This window comes from Pogona vitticeps, chromosome 9, assembly GCF_051106095.1.
Source record: "Pogona vitticeps strain Pit_001003342236 chromosome 9, PviZW2.1, whole genome shotgun sequence".
Lineage (NCBI taxonomy): Eukaryota > Metazoa > Chordata > Lepidosauria > Squamata > Agamidae > Pogona > Pogona vitticeps.
In genome coordinates, this window is record NC_135791.1 from 7,467,026 (window position 1) to 7,483,423 (window position 16,398).

At 45.8% G+C, this 16,398-nt stretch overlaps 1 protein-coding gene across 1 annotated transcript in view; it reads right to left on the reverse strand.

The window, feature by feature from the left end:
- Window positions 1–16,398, reverse strand: part of CRYBG2 (crystallin beta-gamma domain containing 2) — a 60,243-nt gene that overhangs the window by 25,987 nt on the left and 17,858 nt on the right. Inside the window, exons 3-9 of the mRNA XM_072980014.2 lie at window positions 9,103–12,661; window positions 5,488–5,538; window positions 5,152–5,270; window positions 3,835–3,991; window positions 2,754–2,893; window positions 1,795–1,921; window positions 682–717 (exon numbers count right to left, since the gene is read on the reverse strand). Coding sequence (XP_072836115.2) covers window positions 682–717; window positions 1,795–1,921; window positions 2,754–2,893; window positions 3,835–3,991; window positions 5,152–5,270; window positions 5,488–5,538; window positions 9,103–12,661 — 4,189 coding nt within the window. The remainder of the gene's footprint in view (window positions 1–681; window positions 718–1,794; window positions 1,922–2,753; window positions 2,894–3,834; window positions 3,992–5,151; window positions 5,271–5,487; window positions 5,539–9,102; window positions 12,662–16,398) is intronic.

The window sequence follows — 16,398 nt, forward strand, 5'->3', positions numbered from 1 at the left end:
CAGGAGTAAGGAAGCACGTGAAAGCTGAGCTTCTCAAGAGCTCCCACATATTCTGGAAGCCATTTTGAGGTAGTTTTTATACATGCATTAGGCATCCTTCAGTCTCGAAAGACTATGGCAACTATACATGCATATTTATATACATTCCTGATGCTAGGGCATTTATATTTACATATACATGTTGAAATATAGAAAAATAACCCTAAATAACCAAAAATCCCTAAACATTTCTTTCAGAATATGCAGGAAGTAATGAATAAACCTTACACACACAACACACATTTTTTTAAAAAAATAGATGTTCACATGAGCAATAAAAACCAAATGTTTTTATTCTTTCATAAGCCCCCTAAGGAACAGGCTACTTCTAAGGTTTCTTCTTTCCTGGATATAATGTTCTGCAACCATTCCACTGCTGCTACTTTTTAAACATTCTAATACTCTTCCTCCCCAAAACACCACGCTACCTATTTATTGTGCATTTTTCCTGCCAAACCAACTTAGTGGAATGTTTGGTATTCTTTTATTCTGCCTTTAAAGTGGAGATCTAAAGTGCTGAGATCCAGAAAGTATGCATTTTGATAAGAGAACTGATTCTGCAACTAGATTTACTTCTCGTCTCCCCCGCCCGCTCCCATCTGCTCTGTGATCAAGCGCAGGGAGAATCAGCTTTTGTCTCACCTTGGGTTCGCCAGGATTTTCGACAACAGGACTGCCCTGAAAAGAGAATAAACGGAAGTGAAAATTCCACGAACAATTCTGACCTGTCCTCCTTTCCAGTTCAAAATGGTGTCAGTTCTGTCAGCTGTCATTCCCCAAGGCTGAGGAAGACAAGAGTCTAGAGCAGTGGTCGCCAACCTTGAGCCTCCAGATGTTCTTGAACTACAACTCCCAGAAGCCTTCACCACCACCACCTCTGCTGGCTAGGGTTTCTGGGAATTGAAGTCCAAGAACATCTGGAGCGCCAAGGTTGGGGACCATTGCTCTAGAGGGTAGGAGAAGACATGGGTGTGGCCATCAGCCTTGGTGAGAAGCCAGACCTTTCGTCCTTGCCAGCTCATAGCTCTGCAACAAGTCAATCCATAGACCACTCATCATCATCATCATCATCATCATCTTAGAACTGCAGATCTGGAAGGGACTCTAAGGATCACCGAGTCCAGCCCCTGTCAACGAAGCCCAATGGGGAATAGAAGCCCCAACATCTGGATACCTAAATCGCTGAGTTATCCAGCAGTCATCAGCAATGTTGGGCTCACAACTGGATTAGCAACATGCAGGTGAACTACAGAATTTCAGCTGATTTACATTTTGACCTTATATGATTCGCATAAAAGCTTCTGAATTGGGTTTTCATTGTTATTGTTGTTATGTGCCATCAAGTTGAACCAACTTATAGTAACCCTAAAGGGTTTTCAAGGAGTGTTTTTACCATTATTAGCTCCCCACTGGCTGAGTGAGGATTCAAACTCAGGTTTCTTGGATCATAATCCCGTATTCTATCCACTGCACCACACTGGGTTTTGGTACTGATTACAAATTCCTAGGGTGAGCATGTGCTCGGGGAGACTCTGTTCCTTCCTTCTTATCGTATATCTTATTGGCCTGTGTGAACTCCTCTTTTGCACCAGGCACCAATGAGGGAGTCTTAGTAGAAACACATCCAAAGTTATGACCATCCTGAACTAGAAAATGGAAACATTAAGTGAAGGGATGACAGGCAAGAGAAAGACACAGCAGCTGTGCACAGGCACAGTTTACAACAAGAGGAAAGGGTGTCTGAAGAAACCTTACCAGCTTAATTGGATGCATGGAGCAGATGGAGGGGTCCTTTGCTCCCCAGGCATGCCGGTTGGGATACCCTCCTGGTTCCAACACGTAAGGGTCATCATCGAAGAATGGTTTTGAGTAAAGAAGCCACCTGCAGGATATGGAAGGGACTAAGAGTAAGATGGGGACGTGGTGGCGCTGCGGGTTAAACCGCAGAAGCCTCTGTGCTGCAAGGTCAGAAGATCAGCAGTCGTAAGATCAAATCCACGCGACGGAGTGAGCTCCTGTCGCTTGTCCCAGCTCCTGCCAACCTAGCTGTTCGAAAGCATGTAAAAATGCGATAAATAGGTCCCACCATGTCCGTGTCCAGTCGCGCTGGCCACGTGACCACGGAAACTGTCTACAGACAAATGCCGGCTCTACGGCTTGGAGACAGGGATGAGCACCGCGCCCTAGAGTCGGACATGACTGGACTAAATGTGAAGGGGAACCTTTACCTTTACATTAAAGATAAGATATAATCAGAAATCAAAAGGGCTTTTTGGTGTTTTTTTTTTAAAATGCAGCTCCAAGAACACTGTGCTCAGTGTATCTCTGAATGCATGATAAGGAACCTACCTGCTCTTTACCATCAGGCCTCCTGGCTGATCGTACCATCCAATCTGAGAACTGCCTTCTGAGCCCATAATATTCAGTATATTAACTGATGACTAGTTTTGTACTTTTTAATGCTTGCTTTGATTCTTTTTTTAAAAAAAACATTTATTTATTTCTCTTCACACTTTCAGAGATACCATTTTAGATCAAGTAAGTGCAGAGCTTAGAAATCTTACTTTGGGGGACTACAGTCCCCACAATCCACTTAGCTAGCAACCCTGGTGGGGGATTCTGGGAGTTGTTGTCCAGCAAAGTCACATTCCCAAAGCTCTGAGTAAGCAATGTCTAAACTGATTTTAAAAAGGCAACATAAACATTTCTCTCACAGGCCGGAGTGTACAATGATGGAAGCTGCCTTCAAGGGCTGGCCGTGGATCTGCGTGTCCTCCGAGGAATCTGTGAACCTCTGCTTTGTGCCTTCTCCGTTCTCCTCGGAGAACAAACTGATCTCAGGGATCCTGTAGTCCTGGAACAGAAGGGAATCGGGCTGTTAAGTGGGGAAAGAGCTAGACAACTCTGGCCAAGACCATTTCCAGCATTCAGAGATGCCCAGCTCACTCTGATAATAGCCACAAATTTTAGGAAACAGAAATGGGGGAGTGTTAAGACTGCACATCCCACCAGCTGCAGCCAGGATATCCAGTATGGGTGTGGGGCATGGGGAGAGATGGGATTGGAAGCCCAGCAACATCAAGGGGGCCAGACATTCCCTATCCATGATACAGCCTATTATTTCTGCGCAGTGCAATGGGGGTGCATAGACTTTGATGCAAAAGATCCCAGATCAGTGTCATGCAGTGTACAATAACACTGAGCTCGTATCAGGAGTAATGACAGTTTCCTCTATTTATACATTTCACTGGCATTTCATGAGGAAGAGCCCTAGCTGAATGGCAGAGCACCTGCGTCACATGCAGAACATCCTGGGTTTAAACCCTGGTATTTTCAGGGGAGGGGGGTTCAGAAAGATTCTGGGAGAGCTGCTGCCTCTCAGAATAGGGAATATTCATCTAGGTGCACCAACAGTTGATGGGAAGTTGAATTATACGATCCAGAAAGCACATCACTAGAAGCTGAAAGCATCTTTAGTGTCGTCCCAGGGTGATTCCATCTGAGCAATCAGGGTCACCCATGAAGCTCGCGTTAACCTCCCCTTCACAAAGCACAACAAGCTGATCTGCAAGCTTGGGAAGGCGAGAAAAGTGTGCGCTGGGATAATCAGAGGTCTTTTGGCACTTAAGGAATCCCTGCTTCTAATGACAGGCTCTATGGATCTCTAGTTTGAGGCCCAGCAGAAAGCCACTTCTGATGTTCCCATAGGTTTGGCACAGCTCCACATTGCCGTGTGGCTTAATCCAAAAGGATTAAACACCTTAACCTCCAAGGAAGTTCTTTCCTGTTGCTTACACACACAACTCTTCTAAGCGAACCAATGCAGAACGGTGCGTTCTCAGCTCCTTCCCCTTCTTTATCGTATATCCTCCAAGGATTGCTGATCTCCACATCGCCTTCGGCAAGCACACACTTCCGCCCGTGGAACCGGGGCTTCTCATACATCACCCATCTGGAAGGGATAGGAAAGGATTCATTCGGTGAAGGCATCTCAAGTGGAATCGTAAGCCTGATTTGTATTCTGGGCCACGTTTCAAGGCAGAAAGTTTCCTCAACTGTACTTCTCCAGTATACAAACACTTGCCAGAATGATGTGACCCACAAGGCTTTTTGTTTTAACAGCAGAGACATGTCAGAGTGAGTGCAGGTTAAGCTTCGGTTCATTAGATCACAAGTTTGTTTTTCATATCCCACTTTTCCTCTAATGAGCTGAAGGTAAATAATTCTGCCTTTCCCACTTTATCTGCAACGTCGTCCACTCCAATCTTGGCCCAGTCTTTCTCCCTCAGCTTGAGGCGACCCACTGTGCTTTTGTGAGTAAAACTGAGGAAAAGAACAGCCACCTACCCCACTTTCATCTCCAAATAGTTGAAAGACAGTCATATAGAGGGGAGGTCAAGATCAGTTCTCTATCATCCCAGAGTATAGGACATGTAATAATGGGCTCAAGATACAGGAAGCCAAATTTATGCCGAATATCAGGAAAAATGTCTTAACTGTTAGAGCAGTACGAAAACGGAACTAATGACCTCTCTCTATTCAAGAGAACATAGGGCAAATCTCCACTCAGCCAGGAAGCTTTCAGGAAGGCTATGGGCCAGTCAGTATCTCTTAGCTTAACCTACAGTATCTCACAAGACTCTTGTGCAGCCCATATACTGGGCCAGGAAAAATGACAGATACCTTCCTGAGCTCTTTATAGAAGAATGAAATATGAATGCAATATAAGGCAATCCTTTAAAACAAACCAATGTGGCCACTATCATTACTACAGGACATTGTGTTGTTGTTATGATGTGCCATCAAGTAGCCTCTGATTCATGGCAACTCTAGCGGCCTCCAAATTTTCCTCTCATTAATAGCCCTGCCAAAATCTTGCAAACTCAAGGCTGTGGTTCCCTTACGGAGTTAATTCATCTCACATCTGGTCTTCCTTATTTCCTGTTACCTTCAACTTTTCCTAATCTTATTGTCTTCTCCACTGAATGTAGTGTTGTAGTGCCTTCTTTCCACTTCTCCTCAGAGCCTTGTTTACTGCCTGAGTACAGCTAAATGCAGCTAAATTCTCCTCTCCGGCTCAATTTACAGCAACTCAGACAGTGGTTCACTTACCCTCCTCGGACCACTTGGATAGAAATGGTATGGGAGAGAAGCCACGATGTGGCATCGGTGACATCGCCCCAAATGTCTCTCTTCTGACCTCCAAAGCCCGACTCAGAGTACAAAATGATCTAAAGTGAGTGATAGATAGAAAGCCATCAAATACATAGAGACTGGGAACACGTGTGTCTTTTTTAAAACGAATCCCCAGGTAGCATGGCTGTTATCCCTGTTGGCAGAGGGATTCTGAGTGTTTCAGGAAAATCCTCTAACTGCCAAATGCTCCTCTCTCTTACAAATATATCCTTCCCATGCTAGGAACCTTACACGTTCTTTTTTGCTCCATACCTTTCCAGGCCTCACGTTAACCTTCTTCAAAATCTTATTTTCTTCCCAGAACTGCAGAAAATGTGAGAAAAGAGAACAGGTTATTTTCCAAATATCTGGCTTTATAAATTTTTTTTGTCTTTTTTGTTTTGTTCTATCCAACGGAACCGTGTAAATAGCTCTCCTTCTGCCTCCTTTTGCTGTCACAACAGACTTCTGAGGTTGGTCAGGCTCAGTGTGGGGGAGAGGCCCAAGGCTACCCAGTCAGGTTCATATCCCAATAAGGTTTAGAATCCAGGTCTTTCAAATGTTAGTACAAATTCTAGCCACTACGCAAAGCTGTCGTTCCTCTGGCCCCTCTTGCTTCAACCCAATCATTCCTGTTTCCCAGCAGAGTTTTGAAAAGTTGGTTTTCTCAAGGATAAATCCTAGAATCTCACAGCTAGCCGCCAACAAAGCTAATCACCATGCTGTCTGGGGAATACTGGGAACTGTACAGTGGGGTCTTGACTTGAGAACTTAATCCGTATTGGAAGGCAGTTCTCAAGTCAAAAAGTCTGTAAGTCAAGTCTCCATTGACCTACAGTGCATTGAAAACCGATTAATCCCGTAACAGGCCGTTTTTGTTCCATTTTGGTTTTTTCCTGGTCTGTAAGTCAAATCTCAGTTTGCAAGTCAAACCTAAATTTTGCGGCCAGAGAAGTCTGTAACTCAAAAAGTCTGTAAGTCAAGCCGTCTGTAAGTCAAGGGTCCACTGTACTTTTTAAAAAGTTACTTTTCCAGCTCTGGATTCTAATGGTCTAGGCTAAATACAAGTTATGACAAACTTTTAAAAAATGCTCAGAATCAGCCACTTTTTCTTCTGAAAAAAGAAAAAAGGAAGGGCATAGTATGTGTATGCGGACACACATGCACAACTGTGTACATCCACATAGGTCTGCATGGAGGGAACTATGGATATGACCGCACTGCTGTCCTCAAGTGTTGTGGATTTTCAGCATGTCAAACTGTGGGAGATGAAAGAGTTAAACCCTTTCCCCACACAATCTTGGACTCCGTCAATTTGAAGTATGTGTTTTTTTAAAAATCTGCACTTAATAGGGATGTATGCCAAACTATTTCCCAAACTCTGGGGGAGTGTGATATGTGCCCATTTAACTATGTTGAAAGCAGGCGTGAGGAACCTTTTTTTATCTCAAGGGCTGAGATCTGATTTGGAAACAGGTCTTGGACCAAGGAAGATCCATGTTCAAAAGTGGGCAGAGTTAAGGGTATGGGACAGGAAGCGTCAAAAGTAACTTTCCACGACCTGACCACTTCCTATCGTGCAAAGCAAGCACAGTTCAATTAGACACATGGCCACCCAGGAGTAAGCCCCGGTAGAAAAGCTTTCAAGCATGCAAAGCCTGTAGATGGAGGTTCCACATACTGGCTTTACAGGAACTGAACAGCCAGGGGAAAAAAAACAGGTGTCATTCCTTCCCATTCCTTTCTTACTGCACAGTATGCTTTTCAAGAAAATTTATTTCCTAGAATAGAATGGCAGCTACTCTTAGCTATAATTCAAAGAAGAAGAAGAGGAAGCAGAGGAAGAAAACTTCTGCTACATTCTTAAATGCAAGTAACTCCCTTCCACCTTAAGTGATATGCTTGCCCCTGTAAAAAATCTCAATATTCTCTCTCAATCCTGCAATGCCATGGGGAAAATGTTTCATTTGGCCTGCAAAGTTATGGTTCTATACTATAAATTAGCTGTTAATTCATTTTCCAAATATATATAAGTCAAATAAGTAGAACGCCAGTGAAGAAGAAGGCCACAAAACAACTGGCTTTAGAATAATGTGGTGTTTATGAACTTCGTTTACAGAATTTTGAATGTTTGGTTAAGTTCCTCTAGCTGCACAGCAGAATTGCAGGGATTTACAGAGCAGAATAGCTTCAAGAGTAGAACACCCATTTTCTCATCAACTGGCACTTACAGTCTCAATAACTCACTCTGGGGCATTAGTAAGAGAAAGAATAAAAAGCTTCCATTATTTACAGCAAAACTTAAAAACATGACAGCAACAGACCTCAACAGAAAACTGTTGGAAAAATATTGAGCAGAGAAGTCTCTCTCTCTTAAAATGGAGAGGCAGGAAGGAATGATTAGGTCGTGCTGGATAGGATGACAGTCACTCCAGCCCAGAAGAGTCCCCGCCAGCCCAAATCTACTAAAGGCAGCATGCAAGGTTGGGGGGAAACAACAACAACCCTCCAGCAACTTCTACTATCTCCAGCTATCTTTCAGAATGCAAGAACAACTTAAGTCTATGCAACTGCTTTTGGGCACGCAAAGCACAACTCAGCTCTATGCATCATATTCAATGTTTAAATATGTGTACATTGGAACTAACAGCAAATAGCTTGGGGCAGTGGATTGACCACACGCTTATGGAGAGGCAAGTATTTAAAATGACATACATCTGCATGCACACTTATACATACATAGACATATTTACTGCCTCGTCCATCTATTTTTTTTAGCTAATTAAGTCTTTTGTTAGATTAATCAGCTCAAAATATCTGACTGAAAACACGATTACTTGGGCAACATTGTAGGACCACAAGAAATATAATACTTGCTCCAGAAATAGTGGCTTGGATCCAGACTTTACCATTGTTGCAGACTCACTGAAACTAATGAATAAAATGAGTCATGAAATAAACTTTTTTAAATAAGGCAAATAAAGAGAACTATATATAAAATTGGGTATATATGGTAATGAATTAAATAAGGGTGCCACATTTTGGGTAAAAGTGGGTCTTAGATCCATATGGTAATAAGGACTCTTCAGTATGATCGACTCCCTTCTTAAACGTCTTTGATCAGTGGTTACTGAATGAAGTTTTCATAGGTCTAGTGTTTTCTGTCTTATAATTTCCAGTCAGTTTTATTCATGCATTTGGCTTGACTGCAACTTTCTCATATTTGTTTGTTTAAATACATGATCAACTGCCCTGATATCTTTGGTTTGCAATGTTTTATAGATGCTACAAATAAATGGACGTTTAAGACTTATTGTGATCTGTGGCTCACAGAGGTCTTGTTCATATTCCCACCCAAATGGGGCCCTTCAGCTTGCCTTGCATTTCTTTAATGAGCACGGCCGACACTTCAGCAGATGCTTAAAGGAGTTCAACAACAACATAATGCAAGCTAAGCCCTTGCGCTCTTCATTCAAGTCCAACACCCAGTGACTTCAATAGAAAATGTTCCAGATAAGTGAAGACCGAGGAGGTTTTGGTCCTATAATCATTAGCCCTTTGAAGGCAGGTTCTGTGCAAGCCTTTTGGCATCTCTCGGATGCTGTGCCAGCCACTCTAGCAAAGGCTGAAGACAGAGACCTGAATCCAGTTCCTAATCCCAACTAGAATAGACCATATAAATGTTTGGGACTTGCTAATTCTACACTAGTGGGCAAGCCGAGCCACACCGACTAAACCATCTACAGTACTATACTCTGGTTTTAGGATGAAATTGGCCCCCATTCCTCTCACTCCCCAAGAGAGAAATCAAGAGATCATCTGGGCTCATCATGGTAGCCCCCAACAGCTAGCTCTACATGCTTTGCTGCACAGCACAGATCCACTCACCTGAACTTCTGACCTTGATGCTGTCTTGGCCTCCTTGACCAGAGCAGTCATCCCTTTGGAGTTTCTGCTGGCCCCTGGCAACCTGGAAGAAGGATCGGGTCGCCCTGATGGCAATGATTCACAGCTCAGACGTTCATATGTCTGAGGGCCATTTGGAGATGCCTGCCCTTCCCTCTTAATTTTCACTCCAGCTGGGTTCAAGGGAATCAGGGAGGATCTCACTTCTTTCCCTTTTGCTGGATCTTTGAGTTGAGCCTTCTCCGGGGAAATGAACCTGCTGTACAAGAGGCTGTTGTCCAGGCGGGAATAAGGCTTATTCTCCTCCACCGCCTTCCGTTCTGAGAAGCTAGACAAAATGGACATGCCTTTAAGAATGTTGGCTCTGATCATGTTGGTTTGGTTAGCTATTGCTTTTGGAGCAACGCCTCTGGGTTCTGGGTCCTCAAAGCTTTTTTGCAGCTTCCCCAGGAAGGACCCAAACTCCTCCTCAGTCTTGAAGGTGTTGTTTTCCCAAGGGTAAGTTTTCCCAGCCTGGTTTTTATCCTCCTGTGTGTCCTCCTTACTGGGGTATGGATTCTCGATCTCCTCCAAGTCTTCTTCAGCAACCGCTTCGTCTTCCTTCTTGGGCACTTCCTCTAGGTGCCTCTCCTCGGTCAGCGTGAACAGCTCACCTAGAGATGCTGGGAGGGAAATCTGAGACTTGGGGGCGACGTGGTCCTCATGGATGGGCGGGAGGGGTGTGTGCTTTGCCAGCGCTGAGGGGCGTGGAGGTCTGGGGAGGAGTTTCAAGGGCTTTCGGAGGTCAGCAGGCTCCATGTTGCGAAGAGTATCCACGAAAAGGACCATGTCTGATGCTTCCTCGGGTTCCGGTTCGGCTCTCCTGTCCCTATTTTCTGTTTTCTGGCTCACAGATTCCTGGGAAGAGTCTATCATGTGATCAAAGGGAATGTTGGATTCTGTAGCAAATATTGAGGAGCCCGTTCTTGGACCTCGTTGTTCATCTCTTAGCTCACTCTGGCAGGCGTCTTCCTCTTCGCTTGGAGCCATTTCCTGTGATCCAGTGGACATCCTACAGATCCCGGGATCTTCAGCATTATCTGGTGAGCACCAAATTCCCTGGCAACCCCAGGTACTGGCTTTCTCAACCCTTGACACGCTGTTGTCCTGTTCTGGTCCATTGGCGATGGGGCCTCCTGGAAGAGGCATGCTTTGGTTCCTTTCAGATCGGCTCGCTGGGAACAGGCTGCTGTGCCTCTCAAAGGCAGTTTCATCAAGGAGGCTGCAGTCTCTCTCGGGGATCCTGAAAGGAGCAACTCCCTCACTGACTGTGGTAGCATCTCCGTTTGACGCAAACGCAGGCTTGGGCTCAAGTGTACACCTTTGCCTTTGGGCATCCTTTGCCTCGGCACTTCTGGTCTGAGTCATGAAACTTTCTGGCTGCAACTTCTGGGAGTAACCGTGAGCCTCTGAGAGAGAAGAGAGGAATCCTTTGGGGGACGTGATCTCTGGGAGATCCCCCTTGGACTGCCAGTTTTCTTTGGATGGAACGCAGGTGATACAGCTGGAGGGGAGAGATCTCTCTGGCTGGGGTTTTTTCACGCTCCCCGTTCCAGAGCTGGACATGACGACCTCACGTCCCGCTCTGTATATGGTGGCAGTTCCGGCTTGCGGTACGATGACCTGCCGTTCGGATCGGAAGACGACCGTGCTACTGCCGTTGGGACCGTACCACTGGGTCTGGGATCTGGCTACGGTGCTGGAGCTGACAACGCAGGGCATGGTGCTTAATACACAGGACTCATCAGGGCTTGAGCTGGTGGCAGTGGGCATATAGTTTCCTCCATAGGATAAAGCAGTGTGGGCAGCTCTCGAGGGGTAGCTTTCTGTCTGGGACCTAGGCACGTTGGCATTGTGCGAAATACTTTCTCTCAGAGATTCAGGAACGATGGTGGCACTGTTTGGCACAGGACTTTCCCTGTGGAATTCCTCTGCCCTCATGTTGATGTCACCGGGAGAATGGTCTCCCTCCTGGGGTATCTCCGTGCTTGGAAGATTGTTCTCTCCCTGAAGTCCTGCAGCCAGAAAGGTCTTAGCAGCATCGAAGGAGTAGTTTTCTTTCTGGGACATGGATCCGAGAGTGCTATGACCTTCTTGCATCTCTGTCTTTCCCAGACTCTTTGGCTTCGAAGCTGGGGAATACACTTGAGCAAACACAGGTCCGTGAGCTGCAAAATCTCTCTGCGGGCTAAGAGAATTGGCATGGGTCTCAGGTGATGTGGGAGAGAAGCTTCCAGACTCTTCCAAGGAAGAGGAGGCCTTGTTATCCTCTGTGGAAGACAAGCATTTAGCGTCTGGTGAGGAGGATGAGTAGGTAAGATCTCCTCGGAAAGATGAACGCCTGGTGTCCACTGAAGAAGATGAGCACGTGGATTCAGCTGGTAAAAATGGCCATTTGGTGTCCGCCAGGGAAGGTGACCTCCCTGTGTTTGATGGGGAACGCAAGAACTTGCTTTCTCCTGAGGGAAATTCCTGCCTGGAGCTTATTGGGGAAGATGGGATCCTAGAATCCACCGAGGAGTATAGGCGCCTTATATCTGCCACAGAAGGGAAGCACCTGGTGTCTGTCGAAGGAGAGGAATATTGACTGTCCACTGGAGAAGATGCACCATGGTTTTCTGATGTGGGAGATGAGTGCGGATTCTCCACTGAAGAAAGTGGATTCTGGGCACTTGCTGAGGAAGGCAAGCCGGGGCCATCTGTCAGGAAGCAGAAGCGCCTGCTGCTTGCGGGGGAAAGGGACTGCCGGACGCTTGCTGGAGAAAAGGACCTCCTACGGCCTGCTGGTGAAGGAGACCGTTTGGTATCTGCTGGAGAGCGAGACCACCTGCTCTCGTCCGGGGAAAAGGAGGGCCGGGTATCTGCTGGAGAAAGGGACCTCCTTGAGTCTCCTAGGAAACAAGGTCGCTTGTTAACTGCTGGAGAAAAGGAGGGCTGGGGGTCTGCTGGGAAAAGCGGCTTCCGGCATTCGGTGGGTGAAAGAGGCTGCTTGGTATCTGCTGAAGAGAAGGATCTCCTGGTGTCTGGTGGAGAAAGGGACCGCCTGACGTCTGCGGAGGAAGCGGACGGGGAAGAAGACCCCCTGGCAGTCGATGGGAAAAGAGAGTGAGGAGCATCTTTGGGAAACCGTAAGCGCCGGCCGTGCCCTGGAGAGCGGGAGCGCCTGTTGTCTGAAGACTTGGGTGGCTCCGAGGTGTCCGTTCCTACAAGCCCTTTCTCCCAAGCCTCAAGCAACACCGAAACTCTAGAAGGACTGTTGGTTCGGGCGCTTTCCTTCTCGTGGCTTCTCGACGCTTTGCAGATCGGAGGTTTGACGTCTTCCTTGGGCGACTCAGGGGCTGATTTCTTCCACCTGAACAAAATGCTTGCAGCGGATCTCCCTGCCTTGTTCTGGCCGGATCTGGCCGTGACTTTCTCCATGGTGTGCTGGGCGTGAAGCAGGCCTCCTCCAATCTCAAATGGGCTCCTGGGGTTCTTGCTCTCGGCTGCCAGATGGGTTCCACTTGATTTGGGAAAGTTGAAGATGGGGATGTGGAGGGGGGAGAGAACAAGACGTAAACAGTTAGATCTACAGAAGAGACCCCCAAACCCCCATGCATCTCCTACATGCATACAGCACTTCCGTTGTATATTTTCTCTCGTTAAACCTCCCTGCCTTTTTCGATAGATATGTCAATGAATCTCTCAGGATTTATGTGGCCTCCATTGCTGCTCTTTGTTCTTTCAAAACAACAGCACCAGCACAGGGACCCTGAAAGGGCCACCTGACCCAGTCATTGCAAAATGGTGTGTTGGACCCACTCAGAACCTTCTGAATGACTTGCTGGTCCTGCCAGCACTTGGAGATCCACAGAGCTGCCTGACCTGCGGAGTGGCTAACACATGAGCATTTACTAATAGTTTAATGAAAGCAATTCTATAGGTGTGTGTGCGTGTGTGCGTGTGCGTGTGTGTGTGTGTGTGTGTGTGTGTGTGTGCGTGCGTGTGCGTGTGCGTGTGTGTGTGTGTGTGTGTAGTGCTATGAAATCAGAACCGCTTTACAACAACAAGAGATGGACACGAACCAGTTTGTCAGTTTGTGCCAAAGTTCGTCCTTTGGACGAACAGGCGTTCAGCGCTTCCCCACCCCGTCACCTCTGGCAGGCACCCAGCTTCGCTCCCCCACCTCCTCCAGGTGCTGCCTTTGAGTGAGTAGACACCAAGGGAGGAGGAGTCAGGAAGCACTGAACACCTGTTCGTCCAAAAGATGAATTGGCATGAACTGCAGAAACAATGGTCCCTGCCCATCTCCAAGAGCAACCCTTATAGAGCTTTCAAGGTAATTGAGATATCTAAGGAGAGGTTTTGCTGGTTTCGCTTCCCCAGCAGGTTTCCGTGGCCAAGTGGAGATTTGAACTCTGTTCTCCAGAGTCCTAGTCCAGCACTCTATCCACTGCACCACCCTGGGAATTTCAGCAAAACCACTGATCATAAAGATTTGGAGTGGTCTCATCTCAAATGCCAGAATTTTCATTTCATTTCATTTCAACCATTTATGAGTCACCTCCATAAACAGTGATGTGTGGCCAGAAAAATAATAAATCACCGGTTAAAAAGAACAAAACAAGCAAACCTAAATATTAAAGCATGAAAAAACAAGTCATTCTGAAAATAGACCATGTGTTGAACAGTGATAAAGATGGAAATAGAAGGGATAAGACAGAACAGCAGGGACAGGTTCACTTAGGTTTATTAAGAGCTTGAAAAAGTTGGGTGTTGGTTTTTTTGGACTTCTTAGGCATCCTTCAGTCTCGAGAGACTATGGTCACATGCTCTGTATGGAGGACTTGGAACAGCGTCTAGTGTGGCTGAAAAGGCCAATTCGAGAGTGACCATCCCTTCCACACTGAAGACAAAGACAACCTGTCCCCTGTCCAGCTCCCTGATTTTGCTGCTTCTGGGGCTGCCTCTTTGCCTCGGCCTGCTGGACAAGGGTCTCTTCAAATTGGGAGAGGCCGCTATGCACCGCCTGCCTCCAGGCTGAACGCTCAGAATCCCACACCCACCAGGACCATTTTTCCAAACTTGGTGCTCAGAGAGGAGACCAGCCTTTTGACTTCTGCCTTCTTTGGCTAATATTTAGCAGCAGCTCTTCTACCTGGCTGTTGCAGAAGGAGAGATGAGACAGCAGTGCTCAGGTTCTCCTCTCTTCTGTTTCCCCTGTGGCTCTGCCTAGGAGATGTTCCTGATCAAAGCACATGTCCAGACATATAGCTAAGAAGCTTTAGATGCAGAGCCTGCAGGTTGACTCTCTCCCTTGAACACCACCTGCAGGAATCTCCTGGATGGCAGATGATCAGGTCTTCCCAGGCTATTGATTGGTTGGTTTCAATTTCCCTCCATGGAAGCTTCCCCCAATTTTTTTTTCTTCTGTGAAAGAAACTCCCTTTGTCTTGGAGCGACTGGCCAAGAGACAAGACAAGTCCGGAGTTCCAAGTGGGCAGCATCATCTCTTTCTCCAGCTGCAAGGCACTTTGGTGAGTTAAGTTTTAGTTTGCTAAATTTTTTTATCTCCTTTGAAAAGCAACTATTTCTGAAATCTTCTCTATTCCATTCCCCACCCTGACTCTTGAAGTGGTATACCGAACTAGAAACTGGAGTTGATTAAGCTCTTTGCCCGTTTTGGAGGTTGGCCGTTGATGGCTTGGCAAAAGACGCTGACCTCAGTTCTAAGGGATATGAAGAAACTACGAAAGTACCCTACTAAGTATTTTCAATATACAAAATCCATATGTCTCAATTCTCTAGGTTATTACTTCTGCTAATCAATATTATAAGTACTAAATAATAATAATTATCTGTCATCAAGGGAATTCTAACTTTTTTCAAGGTTTTCCAGGTAGAGAATACTCAGAAGTGGTTGACCTTTCCCTTCTTCTGGGGTGCCCTGGGACGGTGCAGCTGGCCCAAGGCCACCCAGGCTGGCTCTTTCTTTAGGCAGCACAGTGGAGAATAAAACTCCCAACCTCTGGCTTCGCAGTCAGATACCTAAACCACTGAGCTATCCAGCCATCTTAAATATCAAACAGGAGTTAAATAGGAGTTATTAAATATATTTGGACACTGTCAGTTTACCTCTGGGAAACAGAGAGAAAGGGTTTCTTGCCTAACCAGTTTCACAGGTTTGGAAGTAAAGATTGGAGCTTGGAAAACATTGCTTTGATGGCAGCGTTTCTCAGCCTGGGGATCATGACCCCCAAGGGAGGGGGGTCACAAAATGTTTTCCGGGAGATCGCAAGTCGCCTTATATGCATTGTAGCCCTTCTTAAATAATTTCTTCCTTGACCTTTCAGAGCGGGATGCTAACATTAGAGTGTGTGTGTATGTACGAGGAACAAATCCTTAGGGGAGAGAAAGAAGCCTCTACTTTCTGAGAAGGGATGATGACTTTACCCCATTAAAAATGCCTTTTAAAGAAAATGTGGCAGGGTTACTTGGCTATTATAAAAGGGGGTCACAACTTGAAAAAGCTTGGGAGGCGCTGTTTTAGGGACTACAACTTACAGAACTTGAGGATGGTGGGTGCTGGACACACACACACACACACACACACACACACACACACACACGTGCACACACATGTAACATTTCTGAGACTAGCTATGGACGTATGGCTTGTTATAGCCTCTTCTTCTGTTGGCTCAGCTGAGAGACCTACTGCCATTTCAACTGTTCACATTCAAAAATAGTCATTTTTATGCCCTTTCCATGTTTACAGCTGATTTCTGACTGGGGTTTCCTTTACCCTCCTGATTCTTTTCCTTCTGTGCCATGACTTTCACATTATAATCCTGCAAGGACAGACTGCAGCTGAACCAGTGTACAATGCTTAGTAGATGCCAGTGCTAAGAACGACTGAAATAATAAAATGCCAGGACCATAATTTAACATGCAAATAAAAACATTTTACCTGAAGCCGAAACATAATTAACCAAGGCCTTATTATTGCACAAATGCCTCGCCCATTCAAACAGGCAGGAGCATCTGGAGGAGAACCTTACCTCCAAATAACACTTTAATATTTTGGCAGGTTTTTCAAGTTCACATTTTGATATTTTACAAAGAGAAAAACATACATTAACTGGTCCATTCCTTATACTTTTTCACGAGTAATGAAGGCTCAATAAAAAAAAACAAGGCTTCTGTGCTATGTGCAAATATTCACCCTCGAACATAAGAAGAAACAGTAAAGGAAAATGT